This window comes from Neofelis nebulosa, chromosome 6 (genome assembly GCF_028018385.1).
Source record: "Neofelis nebulosa isolate mNeoNeb1 chromosome 6, mNeoNeb1.pri, whole genome shotgun sequence".
In the NCBI taxonomy this organism is placed as follows: domain Eukaryota; kingdom Metazoa; phylum Chordata; class Mammalia; order Carnivora; family Felidae; genus Neofelis; species Neofelis nebulosa.
In genome coordinates, this window is record NC_080787.1 from 80487233 (window position 1) to 80514164 (window position 26932).

The window sequence follows — 26932 nt, forward strand, 5'->3', positions numbered from 1 at the left end:
CAAATTGGAAAAAAAGATAATTAGGTAGGATTCAGGAGCCTAATGCTATTCTTCAACTAATTAGCATTCAACTTAATTCAGTACATATCTATCAACTACCAACAAAATATCTGGCACTACAGTTAGTGCTGGGAACAAATGGGACCCTACTCTCTGCCTTCAAGGGCTTGACTGTTTTCTCAGATCAATGGGGAAAAAAAAGTCTCTAAAAGAAATAACTAAAATATATATGTTACCCAAAAGGTACATATAAAATGTGACTGCAACAAAGAAAAGGGAGCATTTTATCCCTACATTATGTGGAAACTGTGACAAGTATCCTGTCCTCCGCTCTACCCTTCAGCCAGTGTCAAAACTGGGATCATAATTCAGCAGGACAGACTTGCTCCTTATAGCTCATGTCTCCTTTTGGAATTACTAAATAGTATTGTCTTACCATAAAGATGACTATTGTTATAAAGTTAAGCAATATCTAGGTAAAACAGTGCTTTCTTTCACTAAAATGTCCATTTAAATTAGACATGGGATCCAAAAACATTTCTAACTTACCATTTGAGTTGCATATTTCATAATAACCAACTACCTAGTCAAGAATTGATTAGGTGGCATATATTAAGATGTTCCTTGACTAAAGTTTCCATAGCATTTAATATTTTCCGCTTGAGTATATTTGACAATATTAAATAAATCTGTTACCTCTGAGAGAGATGCATCAACCTTGGAAGAAATTTTTAAATCTAGCCATGGCTGGTAGTTTTCAAGTAGTAAGGAAGGCCTAAAGAAAATCATACAATTAAAATGCTTGAAATCCAAAAGGTAATTGGAAGGATCAACACATAAAAAATGTTTAACTTACCTATGTCGTTTACATTTCACTTTACCACAAACAGCACAGCTACGACCTTGAGGAAATAATTCTTGAAGTCCTAACTGCTAAAAAAGGGAAATGAGGAAGGAGAGAGATTTGCCTTTACTTTACACTTAATCTTTACTAAAGAGAATAATCTTTTCAAAAGCTTATCAATGTATAAATTCAGCAAATTTTTAAAAAAATTATCACTTGTATGCTGTAACACTGAAATCATTCCTTGTAATAAATACTGCTGGCTAAATTAAACTGCCAAATCAAAGAGAAAAAATACCTGATGAAATGCATTATAATACCTAAGCCAAATTTCCAAGCTTAAAATTAAGGACAGTTGTTATGTTCACTTATTAAAAAAAGAAAAATCGATCTATATTTGAAAATGATACTCTACTGAAAAAATGTAAGAAAAAACTATTTTTTATTTCTCTAAAACCGTAACTTCAATTAGGAGAAAGAGAAGTAATGTTCCTGACAAAATATGGGGCATCACTGGGGGCGTTTGGGTAGCTCAGTCAGTTAAGTGTCCCATTCTTGGTTTCGGCTCAGGTCATGATCTCATGATCATGGGATCAAGCCTTGTGTCTAGCTCCACACTGAGCATGGGGAGCCTGCTTGAGATTACCTTTCTGACCCTCCCCCACTCGTGCACACATGTGCACATGCTGACTTTTTCTCTCAAAATAAATAATCATTCAAATATGTGGCACCCCTTTCCTCTGTGTTTTTTTCTTAGTAGAAATACCAACAAATCTAAAAAGAGGGACTGAATTAACTTGAAGAATTATTAAGCAAGACTTCAAGATATCTACACACTAGTGACTTTGCCTACTCGACATAGATTCAGTACACTACCACCCTAATGAAATTTCAGATATACAAATTATTTTGGTTAAGCAAACTTCCTAATTATTTCTGTCTCTTTTTATGGAGCAAAAAGACATTTAGGAAATTAACAGGGTTAGATCATTTAATCCAGAGTTCCCTAATTGTGTCTGTGCCTCAGAATCACCTGGAAAGCCTTTAACAGATACTGATTATGAGGTCCTAACCAAGAACTATTCCATCAAAATCTGGTGGGAAGGCCTAGGAATCTCTATTTTAAAGATTCCTCAGGTGATTCTACTATACAACCAATCTGGGAACCTCTGTCTTAATTTATTGTCTTCATGGTTAATATGCAGTTAGAGGACACTCTAAAATTATGGATCTCAGGGCACCTGGGTTGCTCAGTAGGTTAAGTGTCCAACTTCAGCTCAGGTCATGATCTCACATTCATCAGTTCGTGAACTGTGCTGACAGCTCAGAGCTTGGAGCCTGCTTTGATTTCTGTGTCTCCCTCTCTCTCTGCCCCTCTCCTGCTCACACTCTGTCTCTCACACTCTCAAAAATAAATAACATTAAAAAATAAAATAAAATTATGGATCTCAACTTTTTGAGAATTTTGTATTTTCTTTTCATAGCTCCCTGTAGAACTATATGCCTTCAAAAATATACACATAAATTTCATTTTGAATATGTTCTTATGTCTTCCACTATTAAATAATAGCAGATGGATTTTTTAAATCACTGCTTTAACATGCTGTCAATAATAATATTAAACAGCACAGATAATACATGCTGACTCTTTCAAAAATAAGAACACAAAAATTTTACCTTGGGTTTGTATTTTATTGTGAAGAATATATTTGGTAAGAGAGAATCTGGTCCCAATGAGCAATAGAAGGTAACAACTCCAGCAACAAATGACCAGAAGATCATTAAAACATGAAGATACCTTAGAAATAAATGAAAATAATTATTACAACCAAACAAAAGTATAAAATTTAAGTTATTCCTTCAATGATTCAACAAGTATTTATTAAGCACCTACCATATCAGACTGAAGACAGATCTCCAATTGTCATGTCTCTGATATATTTATTTAACTCTAAGGATCACAGAATGCATGCTATCAAATGTACATTTCATTTAAAGTATATGAAAGTATAAATTTTCAGTATTTTGTAATTTGGTACCTAGGTTTGACTAGTCTATATTTTTCCAAAAGACCTTCCAATAATATTGGTAGTATTAATACACCATCAAAATTCTGATTATTTTTCATTAAATCAAAAAAAACTTTACTGACTAATATTTTGTGCTACCCAGTACTACACTCTAGGGAGACAATTGGGAACAGCACTGCCATGATCTTTACATGCATGGAAAACATGATCTAGTAGATGTAACAGGTAAGTAAATGAGCACAATACAGTGTGATCATGTGTTCTATATTATGACAAGAGAAAGCATACATGATATGGGAACACCTCAGGCAGAATATATAACCCAAATTTAAAAGGACAAAAAAGCTTTTTTCAAAGAAAGCAGTATCTATGGAAAAGCTTAAAAGAGTGAGTAGCAGAAACCCAACAGAAAAGAATAGGGTAGAGAAATGAGGGACTTGGAAAGAGACAGGGGAATTCAAACTTGGGAAAACCACATGAACTAAGATTTGAGCATAGCTCCAAGGACGAAGTGGCTTTAAGATGAATCTTAAAACAAAACAAAACAAAACAAAACAAAAAACAGGGGTGTCTGGGTGGCTGTCAGTTTAGAGTCCCACTTCAGCTCAGGTCATGATCTCATGGTTCATGACTTCAAGCCCCATATCAGGCTTGCCGCTGTCAGCACAGAGTCCACTTAGGATCCTCCGTCCCCCTCTCTCTCTGCCCCTCCCCTGCTCATGCTCTCTCTGTTTCAAAAATAAACATTAAAAAAAAAAAAAAAAAAAGAAACAGAAGCCAGATGATATGGAGTCATAAAATAAGGCACCTTAACATGTCTCAATACAGGCAGTCCTCATGCTGCACAGTCCTGATATGCACAAATTTTTGTTAGCACAATTTTGTGAAACACCAGTCCCCCAACAACACAGTTCAAATCCCAATTACCACATTATGTCTATTAATTGATAACTGTATAAGGTACAAACTGTGGTGCTAGTTCTTCAGTCCACAAATCACTACGTAGTGGTGAGAGGAGAATGAAGCCAGGCCACAGAAAGAGAAAAAGGGAAGTGAAGAAAGTATTGGTTGCATTTTAAATTCGGGTTCTACGTGTCTCTGAAGCCTAGCTACTACAACTCCAGTTCTTTCTGCACTTACAAAAACTTCCAAGGATTCCACTCTTTGCCAAACCTAGTGTGAGTTTAGTTTCTGTCATCTACCACAAGTAATATCTAGGAGACAATGAAGAGTTTTAAGAAGATTTTAGGAATTTTCAAAGTTTTACGAAAGGAGAGTGGTATCACTAGACTCTATAATCAAAAAACCACTCTGGCTGCAGTACAGAGATAGCAGCCTGAACTGGAAACATGCAGGCTAATTAGAAAGCTGCAGTAATCCACAGGAATAAAAGGATAGCCAATAGAGAGATAAAAAGCTGATTGTTCTGCAACACCTAAGAGGAATTAAGAGGACTGAGTTGTTGATTATGTGAGCTGAAGGAATAGGTAAAAAAAATCAGTTCTCTTTGGACATGCTAAATTTCAAGTGTCTTAAAACATGGCAAGCCAAGATGCTTCACGAGCAGTTAAATATTGGGTAGTTTAAATCTCTGCAGAGAATATGGGCTAAGGAAAAGATTTTGGGGATTATCACATAAAGGTCACTGAAGTCATGGGAGTAAATGAAATGACCAAAGGAAAAGCTACAGAATGAAAAAAGAAGAGAGACGTTTAAGAAATAAGCAGAGCCAGGGGCGCCTGGGTGGCGCAGTCGGTTAAGCGTCCGACTTCAGCCAGGTCACGATCTCGCGGTCCGTGAGTTCGAGCCCCGCGTCGGGCTCTGGGCTGATGGCTCGGAGCCTGGAGCCTGTTTCCGATTCTGTGTCTCCCTCTCTCTCTGCCCCTCCCCCGTTCATGCTATGTCTCTCTCTGTCCCAAAAATAAATAAAAAACGTTGAAAAAAAATTAAAAAAAAAAAAAAAAGAAATAAGCAGAGCCAGAGAAATTTATAAAGGAATTAGAAGAGCTGGGAAGAAAACCAAGGATCAAGTCATAAAAGCTGTCAAGGCAAAAAAATCAATCAATCAATCAACAGGGACAAAGTAGTTAACATGATCAAATATTTGTAAAATTAAGTAAAAGACAGTTTGGCAACTGAGAAGTTTTAGCAACAAAAAAAGGCACTGATGAACTGGCAAAAGCAATCTTAGTAGAATGGCAAAGGACCACAGTGGATTACAGAGTGGAATGGAAAAAAGTAAAGTTGGTAAATGTGGTGAATTGACTTTTTAAATTTTTTTTTTTTAAACATTTATTTATTTTTGAGACAGAGAGAGACAGAGCATGAACAGGGGAGGGTCAGAGAGAGGGAGACACAGAATCTGAAACAGGCTCCAGGCTCTGAGCTGTCAGCACAGAGCCCAACGCGGGGCTCGAACTCACAGCCCTCACGGACCGCAAGATCATGACCTGAGCTGAAGTCGGCCGCTTAACCCACTAAGCCACCCAGGCGCCCCGTGAATTGACTTTTTAAAGGAACGACGGGCTAAGGTGGTGGCTGGAGGAAGATAATGAGTGAAAATGTTTAGTAAAACCTAATCATACTTAAATGTTGACAGGATAGCAGAAGAAAAGAGAAAAAAAGGAAGGAGAAAAGAACTAATTGAATAACATCCTAGTGAAGACAGCTGTAGTTGGGATTCAGAGCCTAAATAGAATAGTAATAAGAGGGGGAGATATCTCTTCCCAAATACCAGAGAGAAAGAACAGATGGATGGGAATGCAGTTAAACCTGTCAATTCAGTAGTGAGGATTAAAATATAGTGGCCTTCAAGTGAAATAGGAGATGCTCAGAGAAAAGGCAAAGGTTGCAAGATAAATTCTAGCAGATTGGGGAAGTTCTGAAACAGCTGCTCAGGAAAAGTAAAGAAAAGGGTATTCTGAGGAACTGCTGGACAATACTGAAGTTGAAGAGTTAAATTTGCAGATTTGGGACTTTCTCTTAGCATTCAGTGACCAAGATATAAACACTAAAAAAGCAAGCAGCATCATTGATCCAAGATTTGAATTTTGTCAGGTGAGTGCATAGAAAGGAGTTAAGGATTCTGGTAAGAGAGTGGTTGAAGTGACGGACCATGGATTCTAAGCTAGACCAACTCTAAACTGCATAGGAAAGCAACAACAGAAGTGAAATAACAGATAGGAAGAAAACAAAGGAGTCAGGGGGCTGAGAAGTCAAGGAGCAGGTACAATGTGACTGACTGAATGAAAGAAGTAGACAATGGTCAGCAAGAAGAATACTTGTTTTTTAAGATTTTGGCGGTAAACCTCTTTCTGGTGATAATAAGGGCCACTGTATGTTGATCCAAGTGGAAGGCTGAAAAGGAATCACCTCAAGATAGACTATTTGGTTCGTTATTCACACAAGCACTGAAGTCACCAAGAATGATGATAAGATTTAAAATGGAGAGAAAGTTTATAACCCACAAATCAAAGTCATCTATAAACGAACACAAATGACCTGGAGATTGATATCAATGAGAAAACAGACAAATGGCATATGTTTCAAAGGAGTAAGAGACTTCTGCTTCCTTGTCAGAATGATTGGTACCAGACTTACCTTCCAACCATAAACAACTATAAAATAGGACAAAACATATGCGGTAACTTTCAGGCACTGGACAACAGGTAGTAGAGGATTGTAATCTGATTGTAACCAAGCACACAATTGAGTTCCACATCCATCCCAGTTCTCTCACTGGGAACAATGTCCCAAGTACAGTATGGAATACAAAAGATTACAGAAGACCTGGGAGCTCAGAACTGGGAAATATACAGCACCAAGTAGTAAGAAGTGAAGATGGATGATTAGAGGGTGCTTACCTATTAACAGACAGTGACCAAGTAAATATAAAAGCTCTGAAACAAAGACTCAGCCACCAAACCAAATGAATTGCCTGGTCTTAATGTTGGCTGCAGAACAAAATAAAAACCCCTTAAACTTGTATGGTCCCTTTCAGTCTGGCCCCAGTTCACCTTTCTACTCTTACAGCTTCCCATTCCTTTTTTTTTTTTTAAGGTTTATTTATTTTTGAGAGAGAGTGAGTTTGTGTATGTGAACGAGCAGGGGAAGGGCAGAGAGAGGGGGAGACAGAGGACCCAAAGCGGGCTCTGTGCTGACAGTGGAGACCCCAATGCGGGGCTCAAATTCGTGAACGGTGAGATCATGACCTGAGCTGAAGTCGGACGCTTAATGAACTGAGCCACTCAGGTGCCCCCCCCCCTTTTTTTAAAGTAATCTCTACACCCAACATGGAACTTGAACTCACAGCCCGGAGATCAAGACTCACATGCTCTACTGACTGAGCCAGCCAGGCACCCCTCTTCTCCCATTCCTTTATCCAAAGCTTCACTCTAACCAAAATAGCATACCTGACATCAAGATTTAAAACAAAAAACAAAAAACAAAAAAACCCTATGCTTGGAAACTAACCCAAATTATAGAGATATTTCTAAATTTTTTTTAAGTTTATTTATTTTTGAGAGGCAGAGACAGAGAGACAGAGAGATGGAGGGGAGGGGCAGAAAGAGAGGGAGACACAGATCCAAAGCAGGCTCCAGGCTCTGAGCTGTCAGGGCAGAGCCCAATGCAGGGCTCAAACTCATGAACTGTGAGACCATGACCTGAGCTGAAGTTGGACACTTAACCCACTGAGCCACCCAAGGCACCCCTTAGAGGTATTTCAAAGAGGAAATTATGAAATTCTTGTCCACAGCTGCTTACCAAAAATCATTTTGACCAAGACAGACATGACTCAGAATTCAGAATTTTTAGGTTTTGAACAGTACATATTTCATATATAATTTAACACCTCCAGTGAGATCTAATGCAATACTCCATAACCACATATTAATACCTCTGCAGCAAAATATATGAACTATAAGAAATAAGTCAGAAATAAATACTATAAATAGTCTCATGTCTATTCAGGTCAGGTTTTGTCATCAAATGTAATTGGTGTCAGTCAAATCTAGGAGAAAAGTTACTTCTTCAGAGCCTTCTGATTTCAAAATTACAGATTAGGAATTATAGACCCGTACTCAGACTGAAAGACAATGTATGGACTATAACTAAGGCAAGCAATAACTATGGTATTATTTAAGAAAAAAATCTGTATCTTTATTTTTATTTTTTTGAGAAAGAGAGAGCATGAGCAGGGGAGAGGCAGAGAGAGAGGGAGACAGAGGATCCCAAGCGGGCTCTGCGCCAACAGCAGCAGGCCTGTTCAGGAACTCGAACTCACAAACTGAGAGATCATGACCAGAGCCAAAGTCAGACACTCAACCAATTGAGCCACCCAGGTGTCCCCAAAATCTGTATCTTTAAATGCATTACCCCTGTGGTCCTCAACGAAGAGTGTTTTGTCCTCCAGGGGACATTTGGCAGTATATTTCTGATAGTCACAACTGTGGGGAGAGGGGAAAGGAAAGTACACTATTGACATCAAATGGCTAGAGGCCAACGCTCCTGCTAAATATCCTACAATGCACATGCCAGTCCCCCAACAACAAAAAATTATCTAACCCAAATTATCAAAAGTGCTCAGGTTGAGAAATCCTGCATTAATCAGAGACAAATGTTAAAGCCAATAAGCTAAACACTCAGAAAGTTGGGGAAAAATCAGGATCCAAACACAGAAAAAGGAAGAAAATAATAAAGAAAGGAATCGAAATCAATAGACAACAATGACGAGAAAAATAACAAAATACAAGCTAGGTTTTTGAAAAATTAATAAAATAAGTAAACCTCTAACTGGAAACTAGTGGAGATTACTAGGGCACCAATTATAACTTAAAATAGTGATAATTACAGGTTCCTGGGTGGCTCAGTTGGTTAAGCATCCGACTTCAGCTCAAGTCATGATCTCACAGTTGGTGAGTTCAGGCCCCACTTCGAGCTCTGGGGTGACAGCTCAAAGCCTGGAGCCTGCTTCAGAATCTGTGTGTGTGTGTGTGTGTGTGTGTGTCTGGCTCTCCCCCACTCATTCTGATTCTCTCTCTCTCTCAAAAATAAACATTTAAAAAGATTTTTAATTGATAATTAAACTAAAAGAGTAAGTATTTTTCCTACTTTTCCAATTTGAGCTGTACTAAATTGTAACTAAATAAACCTAACAGATGAAGTAAAGCAATTCTAGACGGAAAAAAAAAAAAAAAGAATTCAAATTTTAAAATATACACACAGAATAAAAAATATGAGAAAATCATCATGTTGCAACCTATAATGAAGTAACTCATCATGTTGCAACCTATAATGAAGTAACTCATTCAGGGAATAAGTGATAAAAACCCAAACAGAAGGTTTGTTGGGTAAAGTATTAGCTGTCACTACCCAATTCCACAAAAAGTGAGGCAACTCCATCTGATGTGGAATTATCCTCTCAGGTGACATAAGATGTACATAACACCACCAAAGTATTCTGCACACACACACACACACACACACACACACAAATCTAAATATGATTGAACTTATAAATCTAACACCTTGTCTCCAAAAAAAAAAAATTGCAGGTGAAGACATAAAACAAAAATCAAAACAAAAAAACAAACCAAGATACCATGAGGAAACTATTAGCAAAAGTGAAAAAATGACCCAGTTTCTTCAACAAGTCAATGGTGGGGAGAGGACAAAGAACTAGGTAATGAAGAGTGTTTTATATCCAGGTTGACAAACTATGGCACGTGGGCCAAATGCCACCCACCTTGGTATGGCTCTCAAGCTAAGAGAAGTTTTTACATTTTTTTAAAGGTTCTTAAAAAAAAATGAATATGGGACAGATACCTGATGCAGCCCAAAAGTCTAAAATATTTACTATCTGACACTTTACAGAAAAACTGTGCCAACTCTTGTTTTAAATTATAAGAGATTTATAAAAGCTTAAGAGATGTAGATGTAGATCTACAATGAGTGGATCTATTTTAGATCCTGATTTGTATAGTATACTATAAATTTTTATACAATTAGGAAAATTTGATTACAGACTTGTTATTAGATATTAACTACTATTAACTTTTTAAGGTTATGGTTTTGTGTGGAAGTGATTTTTTAAATGGGGAAAGTTCAGATTTTTTTTCTAAAAATGCAGATATTGCTGGTTATTGAACCTGTGTGATGAGTGCTTGGAAGTTCCTTGGACTCTCTTTTTTTTCTATGTATGCTTGGAAACTTTCAAAACCAAAGTCAATAAAAAAGACAGTTTTTAGCAAGACCAAAAAATAAAAGAAAACGAGAAAATACAAAATATATAAAGTATAGAATAAAAAAGAAATAATCACAGGTAAAACTGAAAAGAAAAATGAAACTATGAATAATTATGTTCATAACCTGGATAACCTGCAGGACATAAATTTCTAGAAAAAGACAAAAATGCTAGAAATTATTATGTGAAGAACTAGGTAACTTATATAGACCAATTATCATTACAGAAATTAAAACAGTAATCAGAGATCTGGCTGAAGGAAAAAAAAAAAAAGGTCCTGACCCAAATGGTTTTACCAAACTTTAATGAGATAATCCCTATCCTATGCAGATGGCTTCAGGAAAGAAAAAATTAGAAAAAGCTGGTAATTTAGAAGGATTAATATAATTTTAATTCCCAAATCAGATAAAGACAATATAAGATGACTATTAGGTCTATTTTAATTTATGAAGTATTAAATAAAATATTAACTAAAACTAGCAGTGTATCACAATGAATAACAATACATCATAAGAAGGGCATGTTTTTAAATAGCTCATTACCTTTAAATCTATATCATCACAGACTAAAGGAGAAAAAAAAAAATCTAAACAGTGATGCCTCTTGACCTAACCACTAGTTTACAGACAACAGAGAGGGAAAGGAATATACCCAACAACACTACAGGGATATAAACAACAAAAGCTAGACTATAAAAAACTCCGAAAACATATGGCCCAGTTTCTTAAACAAATAAATTGCAAGGTTAAAACAAAGTAAGCTGTATGTGAAGGGGAGGTAGCTTTCAGATCAAAAGATCATACTTGGATCTTGATTTGACTAACTGTAAAAAGTTGTTTACAGGGGCGCCTGGGTGGCTCAGTCGGTTAAGTGTCCGACTTCAGCTCAGGTCACAATCTCGCGGTCCGCGAGTTCGAGCCCTGTGTCGGGCTCTGGGCTGATGGCTCAGAGCCTGGAGCCTGCTTCCGATTCTGTGCCTCCCTCTCTCTCTACCCCTCCCCCGTTCATGCTCTGTCTCTCTCTGTCTCAAAAATAAATAAATGTTAAAAAAAAAAAATTTAAAAAAAAGTTGTTTACAAATAAGATTCATTATGGATAGAGTAACAGACAAAAACATGGTAAAGTATGTGAAAATATAGTAAAATATTAATAATGGTAAAATCTAGGCAGTACATAACTGGTCATTTATTGTAAATTCCAACATTGCTGTATGCTTAGAGGTTTTTTTTCATAAAATGTTGGAGGGAAATTCTAACAAATTCAGGGAAATCTGAACATTTAGTGGATATTTGATGACGTTAAGAAACTATTTTTTTTTAATGTGATGTGGTATTGTGGTTATGTAAGAAAAAAGGACTCTTGTCTATTAGAGATACATACTGAAATGTTTAATGTTTATAAATAAAATATGTGGGATTTGCTTTAAAATAATTGTGGGGGGAGATATTTGACTTTGAGCTCATAATTTTTTAAGCTGGGTGACAATGGTTTCTAAGAGGCTTCATTATATAATTCTATTTTTACTTATATATGTTTAAAATTATCCATAAGATTTTTAAAATGAAAAAAAAAAAAAGGCGATTAAAAAGAGCAGCGGCACTTAGGTAGCTCAGTTGGTTGGGTGACTGATTTAGGCTCAGGTCGTGATCTCAGGGTCCTAAGATGGAAATGGAGCCCCCACTCCATGTCAGGCTCAGAGCTGGGTGTGAAGCCTGTCAGCCTGCCTGAGATTCTCTCTCCCTCTTCCTCTGTACCTCTCCCACTCATACTAGCGCTCTCTCTCTCTCTCTCTCTCAAAATTGAAAAAAAAAAAAAAAAAAAAAAAGACATTAAGAGCAGATCTAAATGTAGAGATTATTGATGTTCATGGATGAAAACTTTAAAAACAGTAAAGATATCAATTCTATCCATATTAATTTACAAATTAAGTAACACTGTGGTGGCATTAAATATGACTGCAAATTCTCTGACACTCTTCACATAAAAAAGCAGTTTAGGGGCACCTGGTTGGCTTGGTCTGTAGAGCATGCAGCTCTTGATCTCACAGTTATGAGTTCAAACCCCACACTGGACATGGAACCTACTTTAAAAAAAAAAAAGGGGGCGCCTGGGTGGCTCAGTCGGTTAAGCCTCCGACTTCAGCTCAGGTCACAATCTCACGGTCCGTGAGTTCAAGCCCCGCGTCGGGCTCTGGGCTGATGGCTCAGAGCCTGGAGCCTGCTTCCGATTCTGTGTCTCCCTCTCTCTCTGCCCCTCCCCCGTTCATGCTCTGTCTCTCTCTGTCTCAAAAATAAATAAACGTTAAAAAAAAATTTTTTTTTAAAAAAAGCAGGAGTTTAATTTCTTTCCCCTTAAATAGGGGCTAGCCTTAATAATTCACCTCAACTAAAAGAATGGGGCAGAGATGCAGCTACCTAACTTCCAAACGTAGGTCATAAAATGGATATGGCTTCTGACAAGGTCTCTTTCTCAGGATGCTCACTTTTGTAAGCCAGTACCATGATGGGGAAAAAAGCCACATGTAAAGGTTGTATATACAAGTTCTGGGCTATAGTCCCACCAAGAGCACACTCAACGATAAGCATCAACTGTCACACATGTGAATGAATAAGCCAACAAAATACTATTCTAGCCCCTTGCCTTCATTTACCTAGCTGATTCACAGTGAACACAGACCAACTCCTGTCCAAATTACAGTTCTGTGAGCAAATTAGATGTTGTTGTTGATTTAAACCACAAATTTGAGGGATGGTTTATGTGACAATACATAAACAAAACAGAAACTACATTCAAAATTCCAGCTCAATCTTTTGACAAATTTGACATATTCATTCTAAAATGAATAGGGAAAATAAAGGTTTAAAAAGAGCTGTGCCAACTTTGGGAAAGAAGGGCCAAGAGTGAGAATTTGTCCTAGCAAATATAAAACCACACTGTAAAACTTAACAGTATTGTTGAAAAAAAGAAAAGGAAAGAAAAGAAAATCTGTTACTGTTATAGTAAGAGAAAAATAAAAGAAACAGAACTTGGAGTGAAAGATCTTTGAAGTTTGGTAACAAAATACGTAACACCCTAGAGTCTATCTGTCTGGGTTAAAATCCTGGCTATGACACAATGCAAATTACATACCCTCTCTGACTTGTCTGGTCCTCTATAAAATGTGGCAATAATAATACCTAGTCATAATGTTATTATGATGATTAAGTAAGATAAAAAAAAGTGCTTAGAATAGCCTGTCACATACTAAGTTAAGTGTATATAAGCCAGTTGTGGTAATTTAAAAAGTAATAAAGAACTATCAATGAAGTAAAAAGACAACCTATGGAATGCAAAAAAAATTTGCTAACCATATATCTGATGAGATTAATATCTAAAATAAATAAAGAATTCAGAGGCACCCTGGGTAGCTCAGTCGGTTGAGCGGCCAACTTTGGCTCAGGTCATGATCTCACCGTTCGTGGGTTCAAGCCCCACATCGGGCTCTGTGCTGACAGCTCAGAGCCTGGAGCCTGCTTCGGATTCTGTGTCTCCCTCTCTCTCTGCACCTCCCCCACTCATACTCTCTTTCTCTCTCAAAAAATAAACACTAAAAAAAAAAAAAAAAATTCATACAACTCAATAGCAAAACAACAAATAACCCAATTAAAAAAGTGCAGAGGACCTGTTGCATGTCAAAACTCTGTAGAAATGATATAGCCAGTAAAGTGATACTAGCTCAGTGCTTCAAGATGACTGTCCGTGTTTATAACCTTGATAAAGTGTAGACTTTATATAACAAATGGCTGAGAGCTCTCCCTCCTAACTTTGTTACCCAAATGTGGCCTTAGATGGTTTTCAACTGTTACATATTTTCTCTTGATGTGGAAGTTGAAAAGTCTTTTCTGGCACCAACAGGCAAAACCACTAAATATGGAAAACCTGACTCTTTATCAGCAATGTTGTCAGAAAAAGATCATAAAGGGGGGAAATATGAAAGTGAATAAAGAAAACACCACTTCAAATGAAGCTGGGAGGTCAGAAAAGGGGATCTCTCACAGCCTACCACTCATTAATTGCAGACCCCAACATGAAGAGAAATACTTCGCACTGCCAACAGGAAGAAGCCTACCTTACTACTCCAACAAGGGGGAGAAAGTTTCCATGTACAGCAAGCCCAGCCAGTGAGGATATACCACAACTCTATCAATGCAATCCCTACCAAAATAACCCCAACATTCTTCACAGAGCTAGAACAAACAATTCTAAAATTTGTATGGAACCAGAAAAGACCCCAAACAGCCAGAGTAGTGTTAAAAAAGAAAATCACAGCTGGAGGCATCACAATTCAACACTTCAAGTTGTATTACAAAGCTGTAATCATCAAGACAGTATGGTACTGGCACAAAAACAGACAGATCAATGGAACAGAATAGAGAACCCAGAAATGGACCCACAAATGTATGGTCAACTCATTTTTGACAAAGCAGGAAAGATTATCCAATGGGAAAAAGACAGTCTCTTCAACAAATGGTGTTGGGAAAACTGGACAGAAACATGCAGAAGAATGAACCCAGACAACTTTCTTACACCATACACAAAAATAAACTCAAAATAGATGAAAGACCTAAATGTAAGACAGGAAACCATCAAAATCCTAGAGGAGAAAACAGGCAATAACCTCTTTGACTTCAGCTGTAGCAACTTCTTACTAGACATGTCTCCAGGGGGAAAGAAAACAAAAGCAAAAAATGAAGTATTGGGACCGCATCAAGATAAAAAGCTTCTGCACAGCAAAGGAAACAATCAACAAACTAAAAGGCAGCCTACAGAATGGGAGAAGACATCTGCAAATAACATATCAGATAAAAGGTTAGTATCCAAAATCTGTAAGGAACTTACCAAACTCAACATCCAAAAAACAAATAATCCTGTGAAGAAATGGACAGAAGACATGAACACACATTTCCAAAGAAGACATCCAGATGGCCAACTGACACATGAAAAAATGCTCAACATCACTCATCATCAGGGAAATACAAATCAAAAACACAATAAGATACCACCTCATATCTGTCAGAATGGCTAAAATTAACAACTCAGGCAACAACAGATGTTGGCCAAGATACAGAAAAAGAGGAACCCTTTTGCACTGCTGCTGGGAATGCAAACTGGTGCAAATTGGGAGAGGTGCAGCCACTCTGGAAATGCAAACTGGGAGAGGTGCAGCCACTCTGGAAAACAATATGGAGGTTGCTCAAAAAATTTACAACCACTTTAAAAACCATTCAAAAATGAAAAGCCATTAAAAATACAAAAATTCTGATTCAAAGGGGCACATACGCCCCAAAGTTTATGGCAACACTATCAACAATAGCCAAATTATGGAAAGAGCCCAAATGTCCACTGACTGATGAATGGATAAAGAAGATGTGGTACATACATACAATGGAATATTATGCAGTGATCAAAAAGAATAAAATATTGCTATTTGCAACGTGGGTGGAACTAGAGTGTGTTATGCTAAGTGAATTAAGTCAAAGAAAGATAAGTATCATATGACTTCACTCAAATGTGGAATTTAAGAAACAAAACAGATGAACATAAGGGAAGAAAAGGAAAAAGAAGTTAAAAAGAGAGACAGGGGCAAACCATAAGAGACTCAAATACAGAGTTATGGTCATTAAGGAGGACACCTGTTGGGATGAGCAGTGGGTGTTATATTTAAGTGATGAATCACTAAATTCTACTACTGAAATCATTATTACACTATATGCTAACTACCTTGGATTTAAACAAAACTTAAAAATTAAAAATAGTAAAACATTTGTATATTTTTTCAAAAAAAAAAAAAAAAAACCAACAACATATGCCACCACTCAAGTTCTTCCAATGGACTTTTACTCAAAGAAGCCCCTGCCATCTTTCTACTTTTCACTACATTCCTCTCGTTTGATTTTCAGACTTGTCTTTGGTTTCCCATAGCAATTGCAATTGTTCTGCTATTCCTGAATAAACCCATTTTGCTGGTAAAAAAAAAAAAAATAATTAATTAGTTAATAAATAATAATGCAAGAGAACCTAAACAGACATTTCTCCAAAGAAGTTATAAGAAATACCAACAGGTACATGAAATGATTCTCAATATCACTACTCATCAGGGAAATGCAAATTAAAATCACAATGAGATATCCCCTCACACCTGTTAGAATGGCCATCACCACAAAAAGGAACTACTTAGGACCACATCAAAATAAAAAGCTTCTGCACAGCGAACGAAACAATTAGCAAAACTAAAAGGCAACTGACAGAATGGGAGAAGATATTTGCAAATGACATATCAGATAAAGGGTTGGTATCTGAAATCTCTAAGGAACTTATCAAACTCAACACCCCCAAAAAAAATAATCCAGTGAAGAAATGGGCAAAAGACATGAATAGACACTTCTCCAAGGAAGACATCCAGATGGCCAACCGACACGTGAAAAATGCTCAACATCACTCATCATCAGGGAAATACAAATCAAAACCACAATGAGATACCACCTCACACCTATCAGAACGGCTAACATTAACAATTCAGGCAACAACAGATGTTGGCGAGGATGCAGAGAAAGAGTTTGCATTGCTGGTGGGAATGCAAGGTGGTGCAGCCACTCTGGAAAACAGTGTGGAGGTTCCTCAAAAAATTAAAAATAGAACTACCCTATAACCCAGCAATTGCACTACTAGGTATTTATCCAAGGGATACAGCTATGCTGTTTCAAAGGGACACCTGCACCCCAATGTTTATAGCAGCACTATCAACAATAGCCAAAGTACGGAAAGAGCCCAAATGTCCGTTGATGGATGAATGGATAAAGAAGATGTGGTGTACATATATACAACGGAGTATTACGTGGCAATCAAAAAGAATGAAATCTTGCCATGTGCAACTATGTGGATGGAACTAGAAGGTATTATGGTAAGTGAAATTAGTCAGAGAAAGACAAATATCATATGGCTTCACTCATATGAGGACTTTAAGATACAAAACAGATGAACATATTAAAGGGAAGCAAAATAATATAAAAACAGAGAAGGGGACAAAACATAAGAGACTGTTAAATGTGGAGAACAAACAGAAGGTTACTGGAGGGGTTGGGGCGAGGGATGGGCTAAATGGGTAAAGGGCATTAAGGAATCTACTCCTGAAATCATTGTTGCACTGTATGTTAGCTAATTTGGAGGTAAATTAAAAAAATAATATTTAAAAAAAAAGAAAGAATGGCCATCATCAAAAAAACAAGAGATAACAAATGTTAGTGAAGATGTGGAGAAAAGGGAACAAGGGTTTGGTGTACTGTTGGTGGGAATGTAAATGGATACAGCCACTATGAAAAACAGTTTGGAGGATTTTCAAAAAATTAATACAACTATTTTATAATTCAGCAACTCCACTTCTGAGAATATACCCAAAGGAAACAAAAACACTAACTTAAAAAGGTATCTGCACTTGCATGTTCACAGTAAAATTTTTACAACAGTCAAGATATGGAAACAACTTAAGTGTGCATCAATGGATGAACAGACAAAGAAGCTGTGGTATATATACACAAAAAGAAATCCTACCATTTGGGATAATATGGATGGACCTTAAAGGTATTATGCTAAGCAAAGTAAGTCAAACAGAGAAAGAAAAATAGGGTATGATCTCACTTATATGTAAAATCATAAGGAAAAAAGCCTCATACCATAAGACATCAGACTTGTGGTTACAAGAGGTGGAGCATAGGGGACAGGAAACTGGAGGGAGCTGGTCAAAAGGTACAAACTTTCAGGAATAAGATAAATAAGTACTAGGGATGTAATGTACACCATGATGACGATAGCTAACAATTAAACTACAATTAACTAAAACTACAACGACCTACTAGTATACATTCACTAAAATGACTAAACTAAATCCACAGACAGTATCAGACAGAACAGTCAAATGTTTTTGGCAGGAGTGAAAATTAGTATAACTACTTTGTAAAGCTATCTGGCAGTATCTATTTAAGTCAAACAAACCCATACACTATAAGCATTTCCATTCATGGGCATATACCCAAAATAAATAAGTCTACCAAAATAAATATATATGAGAATATTCATAGCATTAATAATAGCCAAAAACTATAAACAAGTCAAACACCCTTCAACAGAAGAATGGATAAACAAAGTGTGTCATATTCCCAGGGGAATACTGCACAATAACAAAAGAGACTGAAGTACTGATATACACAACAGTATGGATAAATCTCAAACACAGAGTGAGAGAAAGAAACCAGATACAAGAGGACCACATAATTACATTCATATGAAATTCAAAAACAAGCAAAACTGATCCATGGTGACTGAGGTTACTCACAAAGGTGTCTGCTGGCATGCTAGAATAAATGAGATAAAAATAACTGCTAACATTTAATAAGAGTATGTTCTATATGCTGAGCACCAATTTAAACACTTTCCATGTATTAACCACTTAGTCATCAAAATAATCATATAATGTAGGTACTAGTATTATCCCTATTTTACAGATAAGGGGACTGTGACAGGTAAAAGTTAGATCACTTATCCAAAGTCACATAACTGATTAATGGAGGAGTCAGAATCAAATTCTTACAGTCACGCTTAGGTTCAAAACTTTCACACACAACCATAAATTGCCTCAATAATTAATGAAAACTCTTAATACAATACCTGGGCCAAACAAAACACTTACAAAGTGTTAGTTAGCTATTACTACTATTACCATTATTAGTAGCATTAACTTAAAATATTCCTTAGTATAACACTCAAATACTCAATACTATGATTGCTAATTATATCTATGCTCCTACTTTTCCCTAACACTACCATAAAGGTGATATCATAAATAATTTGAAATATATAAAGTATGTTACTCTATTCCTCCCACAAATCACTTACAACAGCCAAAAGTTATATCTATTTATCTCTCCACAGATAACATTCATAGCCTTAATTGCTATCAAAAGAAAAATTTATATACTAAACAATACTTTGAATACTTTCAAGGCTATAAGAGAAAAAGTTAATTTTGAAAAAGAGTATTATTCTAAGTTTTACCACATAGAGGTAAAGCTCCAAATCTACATACTAACCACTAAAGATTTTAAACTGAAAATTTCTTTTTAAGTTATTTCTATAAACTGGTGAAATACCTGTGTAAAAATCACTTTTTGAAGGTATGCATTAAGTATATCTTCTCATTTCTTCTAATTCCATCATTACGCCCCTGGTATTTTTTATATTTTACATACACACACACATTTTTTTTTTTAATTTCTGAATAGATGTGCCTAGTATTCCCCACTCCTAGAAGGGACCACATTTCCTTATGTAACAGTCTTCCAGAGATAGCCAAAGCATACATAAACACACATTTATATGTACATATGAATGTACACACATATATTTTTTCAGTTTTTTAAGTTTAATTATTTATTCTGAGAGAGACAGGGAGGAGCACAGAGAGAGAATCCCAAGCAGGCTCTGCACCATTAGCACTGTGCCCAACGTGGGGCTCGAACTCATGGACAATGAGATCAGGACCTGAGCAGAAACCAAGAGCCAGATGTTCAACCGACTGAGCCACCCAGGTGTTCCGTGAATGCGCACACGTACTTTAATGAAAATCACACAATACGTTGAAAAGCACACTATATACACTGTCTTGCACCTTCCAAAGGCTTTTTCCTGTTAAAAGGGTACCTAACCATTCTTTCATTTTATTTATTTATTTAAGTAAACTGTACCCCAATGTAGGGTGTGAACTCAAGACTCTGAGATCAAGAGTCCATGCTCTATGGACTGAGCCAGCCAGGCACCACAGGGTACCTAACCATTCTTTTAGTAAAGACAGTTCTATGATGTTTAAGATCACTTTTGCTGGTTTCAACACTAACAAAGGAAAGTACCAAAAACAGTCTGAAAAAAAATTCTTTGTTTGAATAATACAAATAAAGATACAGGGTACAGATCAAATGGTATTCTATGACTTAACAACATAGAACACTAGACGCTACAATTAAGTAGACAACCTCAGAAATCTAGTTCAACCTGATTCTACATGTCCTACTTTGGACACCTAAACTGACCCATCTACCGAAGGAGACAGGTTAAAAATTCCTGGACAAAAGTTAAGCACAAAAAGTTAACCTTTCATATTAAAGCTGTTAATCTAGAATACCTTCCAGATGACAGAAAGCGAAGTACTTAATAATTAATTTCCACTCTGCTAAGGATTCTTAACAGAATTCCTTTAGGTATTCCTGAAATCAAACATCTTACTATCACAATCAAATCACATTAGATCTCAAATGATATTTTCCAGTAAAATATCAATCGTTATTTAAACCTAGTATTATATAAACCCAGAGTCCACTAACAAGAAAGCAAAATGGCTAGGGAAAAAAAATCTGATCCAACCGTCACACGAAATGGTTGCCTTAGAGCAAAATTAAATAACCAAATTCCTGGTGAACGCTTTCCCATTCCTCTCTTTAGGGATCAACTACCTCGGTAAAGAGTAAGGATGCTTTCATGTTCAAAACATCAGAAAAAACATCATGTAGATACTGTTGCTGACAAGTGTCTCAGACTTCTCTCCGCCAAGAGCAAATCCGGAAATAATTTGAAGTTCTCCTCCACTACCTACTTCATCATTTCTAGAAATAGCTAACTGAAGGAAATCAGTTTTATTTCAGGGGCAGAACTTTCCGATTTCAAAGTGCCAACTGAATTTACCAATTTTAAACTTTCAGTCTTCCCTTTTCGAATATTCTAGAGATGTCAAGACAGAGACTATTTCACTTTCTGACTTCGATTCAACAAATCTTTACAATTACCCGTTTTAACCAACCACACTTTGAGGAAAGCTTCAGCTACAAGGCTGTCTGTGTGTGGCGCGCGCGTGCTTCGGTTGCGTGACTATGTGTATGTGTGCACACGTACATGCTTATGCAAGCTGTGTGCGCACGCGCGCGCCTCAGCTGTAAGACTACATATGTGTGTGCTTTGGCCGCAAGTCTGTGTGTGCGCGCGCACTGGCTGCAAGGATGCGTGCACGACTGTGCGCGCTGCGGCTGTAAGACTGCGTGCACGTGTGCGCGTGTGTGCGCGCAGCGGCTGTAAAATCGTGTGCGTGTGTGTGCGAGTGTGCGCAGAGCGGCTCTACAACTGTGTGAGTGCGAGTGTACGCGCACGCGCGCGGTGAGAGCGAGGGGGGTCGGCCTAAAACTGTGGCTGCTACAACACCTAGAACCCTCTCGTCAGCTGACTGGACCGCCCTGCAAGGTCTCTAATTGAGACGTACATATACATTTCACGCCTCTGAAAAACAACGATGATGGAGGACCAGGTTACAAGAAACAGGTGAAATCTAGGTAAGAATCGGGGCCAGGTGTCTCAGAAGACCCGGCCTCAGGAAGGGGGGCACTGGAACGCACCCCACCCACGCTCGCACTTCCGGGCCCGGACGCTCCGCCCGGCGCCCCGAGGCCCCTCTTCCCAAGGCCTCGGAGCCGGCCGTAAGTCCCGCAGCTGCGCAGCCCGGGCGGTCTCCGCACAGTGAAGCAACCCGGGCCTGCGCCTGCGGCCTCGCAGAACAGCCGCCCGCCAGCTCCCCGCTGCAGCGTTACCTGTTGAGAAGTAGGGAGGCGACGCTGAGGCAGAGCAACAGGAAGCAGAACAGCGGGTACTGGCGGCAGATCTCGCGTCCTACGTCGAGCCGGAGCCGCTGCTTCAGCTTCTCCCCCATCGTCCGCACCCAGGGCACCATCTCCGTTTGCGTGGCTGAAGCTGTGCTACAGGTTGAGGCCGAGGTTGAGGCGACCCCCATCAACCTCCCGCGTCTCCGCCCCCGCCGACCTGGCGGCTACCCACACAGCCGCCGACCGGCGGACCGACCGCCGGCTGCAATCGCCCAAAGCCCCGCCCAAGGCCCCGCCGCGCGTGCGCGGCCTCCTTCCCCCCACCCTCCTCCCCGCCACAGCCGGCCAAGGGGACTGCCGCACGACGTGCCCGAGATCGTCACCCCTTGGAGGCCCAGCGCGTCCCGCAGCTCCTCCCTCCAGGGCAGGGTCGCGCGCCGGCCTTCCAAGGAGGGCTCGACTTCACTGGCTACTGGCCTGTTTTGGAAATCGGGGGGTAAAGTTGCAGCACCCAGTAACCTTCGCCTGTATCGCGGAGGAGAGAGAGAAGGTTGTGCCGGAGCACGGGGTAAATTACAGCCCCGAGCAGCCGCCGGACCCTGCCTGCGGGACATCCTGAGCTCGCGGGGTCCTCTGGGGACTGTAGTTTTTGTGACGCGAGCGGGCGGGGGGATGGAGTGCGTGGTCCCGGCCCCAGCCTCTCGGTGGGGACCCGTCGAGCTTTACGTGACGCCCAACAGAGAGAATGGAGTCCTTATTTGGCGGGGGCTGGGTAGGGGAGGACGCGTGAGTAAACCCTGGAATTCGGGAGTCAAACCCACCGGGCCGTCACCCCTTTGAGTGTGCATTCTGCGCGCTCACAGGCAAGGTAGAGCTCAGGTCACCATGGCCTTGCCGGTCTAATCAAAATCCAAGTGTTTGGACAAGGCAGGTTGGCAGGTTAGGTTAAATCCCTCTGGTCTCGTGGAGCTTTCGACTTAATTAAGTCATCACATTTCTAAATTTAATATATGATTTTCCGCCAGTCGGAGAGATGCAAGAAGACATCATCGTAACAAGTAAAATTTAGACGGCGCGCTAAGCACTTTCATTTAACTTTCAAACATTTACCTCATGATGTAGATACTCCAGTTTTTCCCATTTTGCAGCTAGATTACGGAGGCTAGCAAAACCGGGATTTGGAGCAGTTCTAACCCCAGAGCCGGCGCTCTACTGCTGCCTGTCATTTTTTTCTTCCTTAGGATCTTATCGTCCAAAGTGCGGAAACAGATACGTTCAGAAAGTATATATTGTTTAAATGGGGCATGTGCGGTTTCATGAATATTTTTCCATTTTACTCCAAATACAAGGACCACCTTTAATGATGCATTATTTTCCTTCAGAAATGTATCGTCCCTAAACTATTCTATTAATGCTAGTTTTATTGACATAATGATTACCATTTTCTATCCTAAATTTATACACATTTCTAATAAATTTTTAAGGATTAATATCAATACAATTGCGCAAGGGTAAGAACATGATACATACTGTCAAGTTTCTTCCTAGAATGGTTTACCAATCCACAGTAGTATATAAAAGCATCCACATTTCACTGGTCCTCGTCATTAGGGATGGTTTAAACTAACATCACAATATACTCATACTGTACCATTTCTGATTAAATTATTAAAACGCCATGTAACATCACTGGAAAACTAATTGCTTTTTTTAATGTTTTGAAGTACAGAAGAAAACATTTAGTATATTAATTTCACTTCTGCAGCCTTTTAATGGTCTTTGAATGATCTAGAACCCCTTGTTTATATGAACATCCTAGGACTACACTGAAATATAAATAAAAGGTATATGTTGAATTAATCTACATGTATCTAGGGCCTACGGTGTAGTTGAGTACAGTACTTTAATACTTGTGCAAGTTACTTTATTAAACTTTTCTGGGAAGTTATATTGCCAATCTTATTCTTTATAAAGACTTGTTCTGAATTTACTGTTCAACTTTGTACTAAGAGCCAAAACATTTAAAAAGCAAAATGTTTTGTTTTGGTTTTTTAATTTTTTTTTTTTTTTAGCGTTTATTTATTTTTGAGACACAGAGGGACAGAGCATGAACAGGGGAGGGTCAGAGAGGAAGACACAGAATCCGAAGCAGGCTCCAGGCTCTGAACTGTCAGCACAGAGCCTGACGCGGGGCTCCAGCTCATGGACCACGAGATCATGACCTGAGCTGAAGTCGGACGCTTAACCGACTGAGCCACCCAGGCGCCCCTAAAAAGCAAAATGTTTGATTTTCTTTTTTTTTTTTTTTTAAATTTTTTTTCAACGTTTTTTATTTATTTTTGGGACAGAGAGAGACAGAGCATGAACGGGGGAGGGGCAGAGAGAGAGGGAGACACAGAATCAGAAACAGGCTCCAGGCTCCGAGCCATCGGCCCAGAGCCTGACGCGGGGCTCGAACTCACGGACCGCAAGATCGTGACCTGGCTGAAGTCGGACGCTTAACCGACTGCGCCACCCAGGCGCCCCCAAAATGTTTGATTTTCAAGTTAGCCTTAACAACATCCAACTTAAAGGTGGCTTTCCCCCATATGACGTTATTAGAGGAAATTTTGAAATAACCTAGACAATTTAAATCTTCATATTATGTTCAGGAAAAGTAAAAACTAAAAATAAATTTCTGCTATAAGGAAAATCCACAGCTGGGGGCGCCTGGGTGGCTCATCCCTTTAAGTGTCTGACTCTTGATTTCGCCTCAGGTCATGATCTCACGGTTGTAGGATCCAGCCCTGCATCGGACTCTGGGCTGCCAGCTGGGAGCCTGCTTGGGATTTTCTCTCTCTCAGAAATAAATAAATGAGGGGCCCCTGGGTGGCTCAGTCAGTTAAGTGTCTGACTTAGGCTCAGGTTGTGATCTCATAGTTCATGAGTTTGAGCCCCGTGTCGGGCTCTGTGTGGACACCTCAGAGCCTGGAGCTTACTTCAGATTCTGTGTCTCCCTCTTTTTCTGCCGTCCACCCCCTCTCAAAAATAAACAAACGTTAAATAAATAACTTCAGAAATAAAATCCACGCCTAAAGCAAGAAAAAGAAATTTGGGTGTCTGGGTGACTCGGTTGAGCATCCCACTCTTGATTTTGGCCTAGGTCATCAGCTCACAGTTCGTGAGATGGAGCCCTGAGTCGGGCTCTGCACCGACAGTGCAGAGTGGGCTTGGGATTCTCTCCTCCCCTCTTCAGCTCTTGCACATGTGCACTCTCTCTCTCTCTGAAAATAAACTTAAAAAAAAAAAATTATGGTTGATACAGACTTCATAAAATACTCTTATTTCATTAAATGTTTTTTCTTTAACCTTGTGGTCTGTTATCAACACACACAGAGCTTTAAACTTTTTTCCCAAACTTTTATTAGAAGTTTTGAACTTAAAGCAGGAATATGGAATATCCACAATCAATCCTAATTCTGAAACCAGCTCCACCTTCTACTAGCAGTATTTTATTGAGCAAGGTTAAGTTGATCTACCTCAACCTGTGCATCCACAACTCTAAAAGAGAGATCTCTTAAGAAGTTTTAGAGATTTAAATTGGGTGTAAAGTACCTACTAAGTGTCTTTATACAATGATTAATACAAAAATTTTCTTAAATTATTCTATCAATTTCTGAGTGTGACAAAAGCAGCCAATACCTTTATTTGGATAATAACCTAAAATCACAATGACCTAATAGGAAACAGGGTCCAGAGATGTTCTTTGCCTGCTCTTCTAGACCTGCACTGTTCAATACAGTAGCCACTGGCCATTATCTGACTACTGAGCATTTAGAATGTGGCTAGTGCCACACTGAATAGACATGTGCTAGAAGTGTAAAGTAGACATCAGACTGCACATGAAAACAAGAATGTAAACTGAATTTTTAAAACAAATGTTAAATATTCTCAAAATAATGAGCTAAAATATTAATCTCATGTTTCTTATTTCTATAATGTGGCCACATTATTTGTAATTTTACTAAACTTCTAATGTAATTTTAAAATTACATTATGTGGCTTTCATTATATTTCTGGTCAGTGCTGCTCCAGACTAACATTAGCTATGGAGAGCCAGTACAATTAAATGTGTAAATTTTTTGATAAATGCCACAATTACTATGTATGCCAGGGTACATTTTCAAACTGTAAGAAGTAGAAAAAAATAATTGATTATGCTTTCATCTAAAGGGCTCAAATATCAAGCTACAATAATATCTCCCATTATTTTAATGAATATTTATTGAATTAGCAAATAAATATAAGGCACTGTACTAGATGTGGTGGCAGATACAATGATTTAGGTGCATTTTTCTGACCTCCAAAGGCTTACAATCTAGTGGAGACATATCACACATGAAAATGTAGAATACATGGCATGTTTATATATAAAGGCTGTAATAGGTTTTAAAAAATGCCAAGTGATGGGAAAGAAAAATTTTCAACTAGTGGGGATCTGGGAAAACAATGCTTTGAGCAAAGACTAGGATTTATCTCTTTGCTTTCACTTAATATTTAGAAGTCAGGCAGCCGTAGGCAATGTTAAGTATTTAAAAGGCATCTAATTAAACCTGATTCTCCCAACTCCACCAGCACTATACAAATTGTTTATGTTGGTACAGGAGATTTAAAGATGTTGAAATACCTGAATCCCAGTTGTTTGTGGCCTACTTCACTCTGACAACCCAGAATATACACCAAATTTTAACTGTTGAGGGCCATGATCTGCATGGCATAAGCGGATCAGGAAGAAGATAGATGAATATATAGACATTACCCCTAGGAGCCATTCCAGTCTACCCCACTCACAGATGCCTACTATAATATGGAACGTATTCTCCTGTAACAGGATTGGCATTTCTAAACCCCAGTTTCAGCCCACTATGTCTCAAAGCATCAAGTTTCATATTTTAACTTTGTGGCATTCGTGATGTTATCTTTAATGTTACATTTCATAATACCCTCTTCTCCCCACAACTTACCCTGTGCATCAACCTCTGGATATAACATCTGTTAAAGGAACTACAGAACTGCCTTCTTCACTTCAGGAAATGTTCCTTGCCTTCCTTTTCAAAAAAGGAACTACAATGGAGACTATGTAATTCAAGGAAGAACATTAAGG

General features: G+C 38.5%; 1 protein-coding gene across 8 annotated transcripts in view; it reads right to left on the bottom strand.

Moving 5' to 3' along the window:
- SNX14 (sorting nexin 14) overlaps positions 1-22074 on the bottom strand; it is a 97411-nt gene extending 75337 nt beyond the window's left edge. For 5 of the 8 annotated variants that reach the window (XR_009263105.1, XM_058734627.1, XM_058734625.1 and 2 more), the window contains exons 1-4: positions 21778-22074; positions 2522-2642; positions 857-933; positions 697-775 (exon numbers count right to left, since the gene is read on the bottom strand). Coding sequence is in view for 7 of the 8 variants with exons in the window: in XM_058734627.1 (XP_058590610.1) it covers positions 697-775; positions 857-933; positions 2522-2642; positions 21778-21977 (477 nt within the window). In the remaining variant the exon portion in view is untranslated. The remainder of the gene's footprint in view (positions 1-696; positions 776-856; positions 934-2521; positions 2643-21777) is intronic. The other 3 variants (XM_058734626.1, XM_058734632.1, XM_058734630.1) reach the window with 1 other exon arrangement.
- Positions 22075-26932: the final 4858 nt, after the last annotated feature.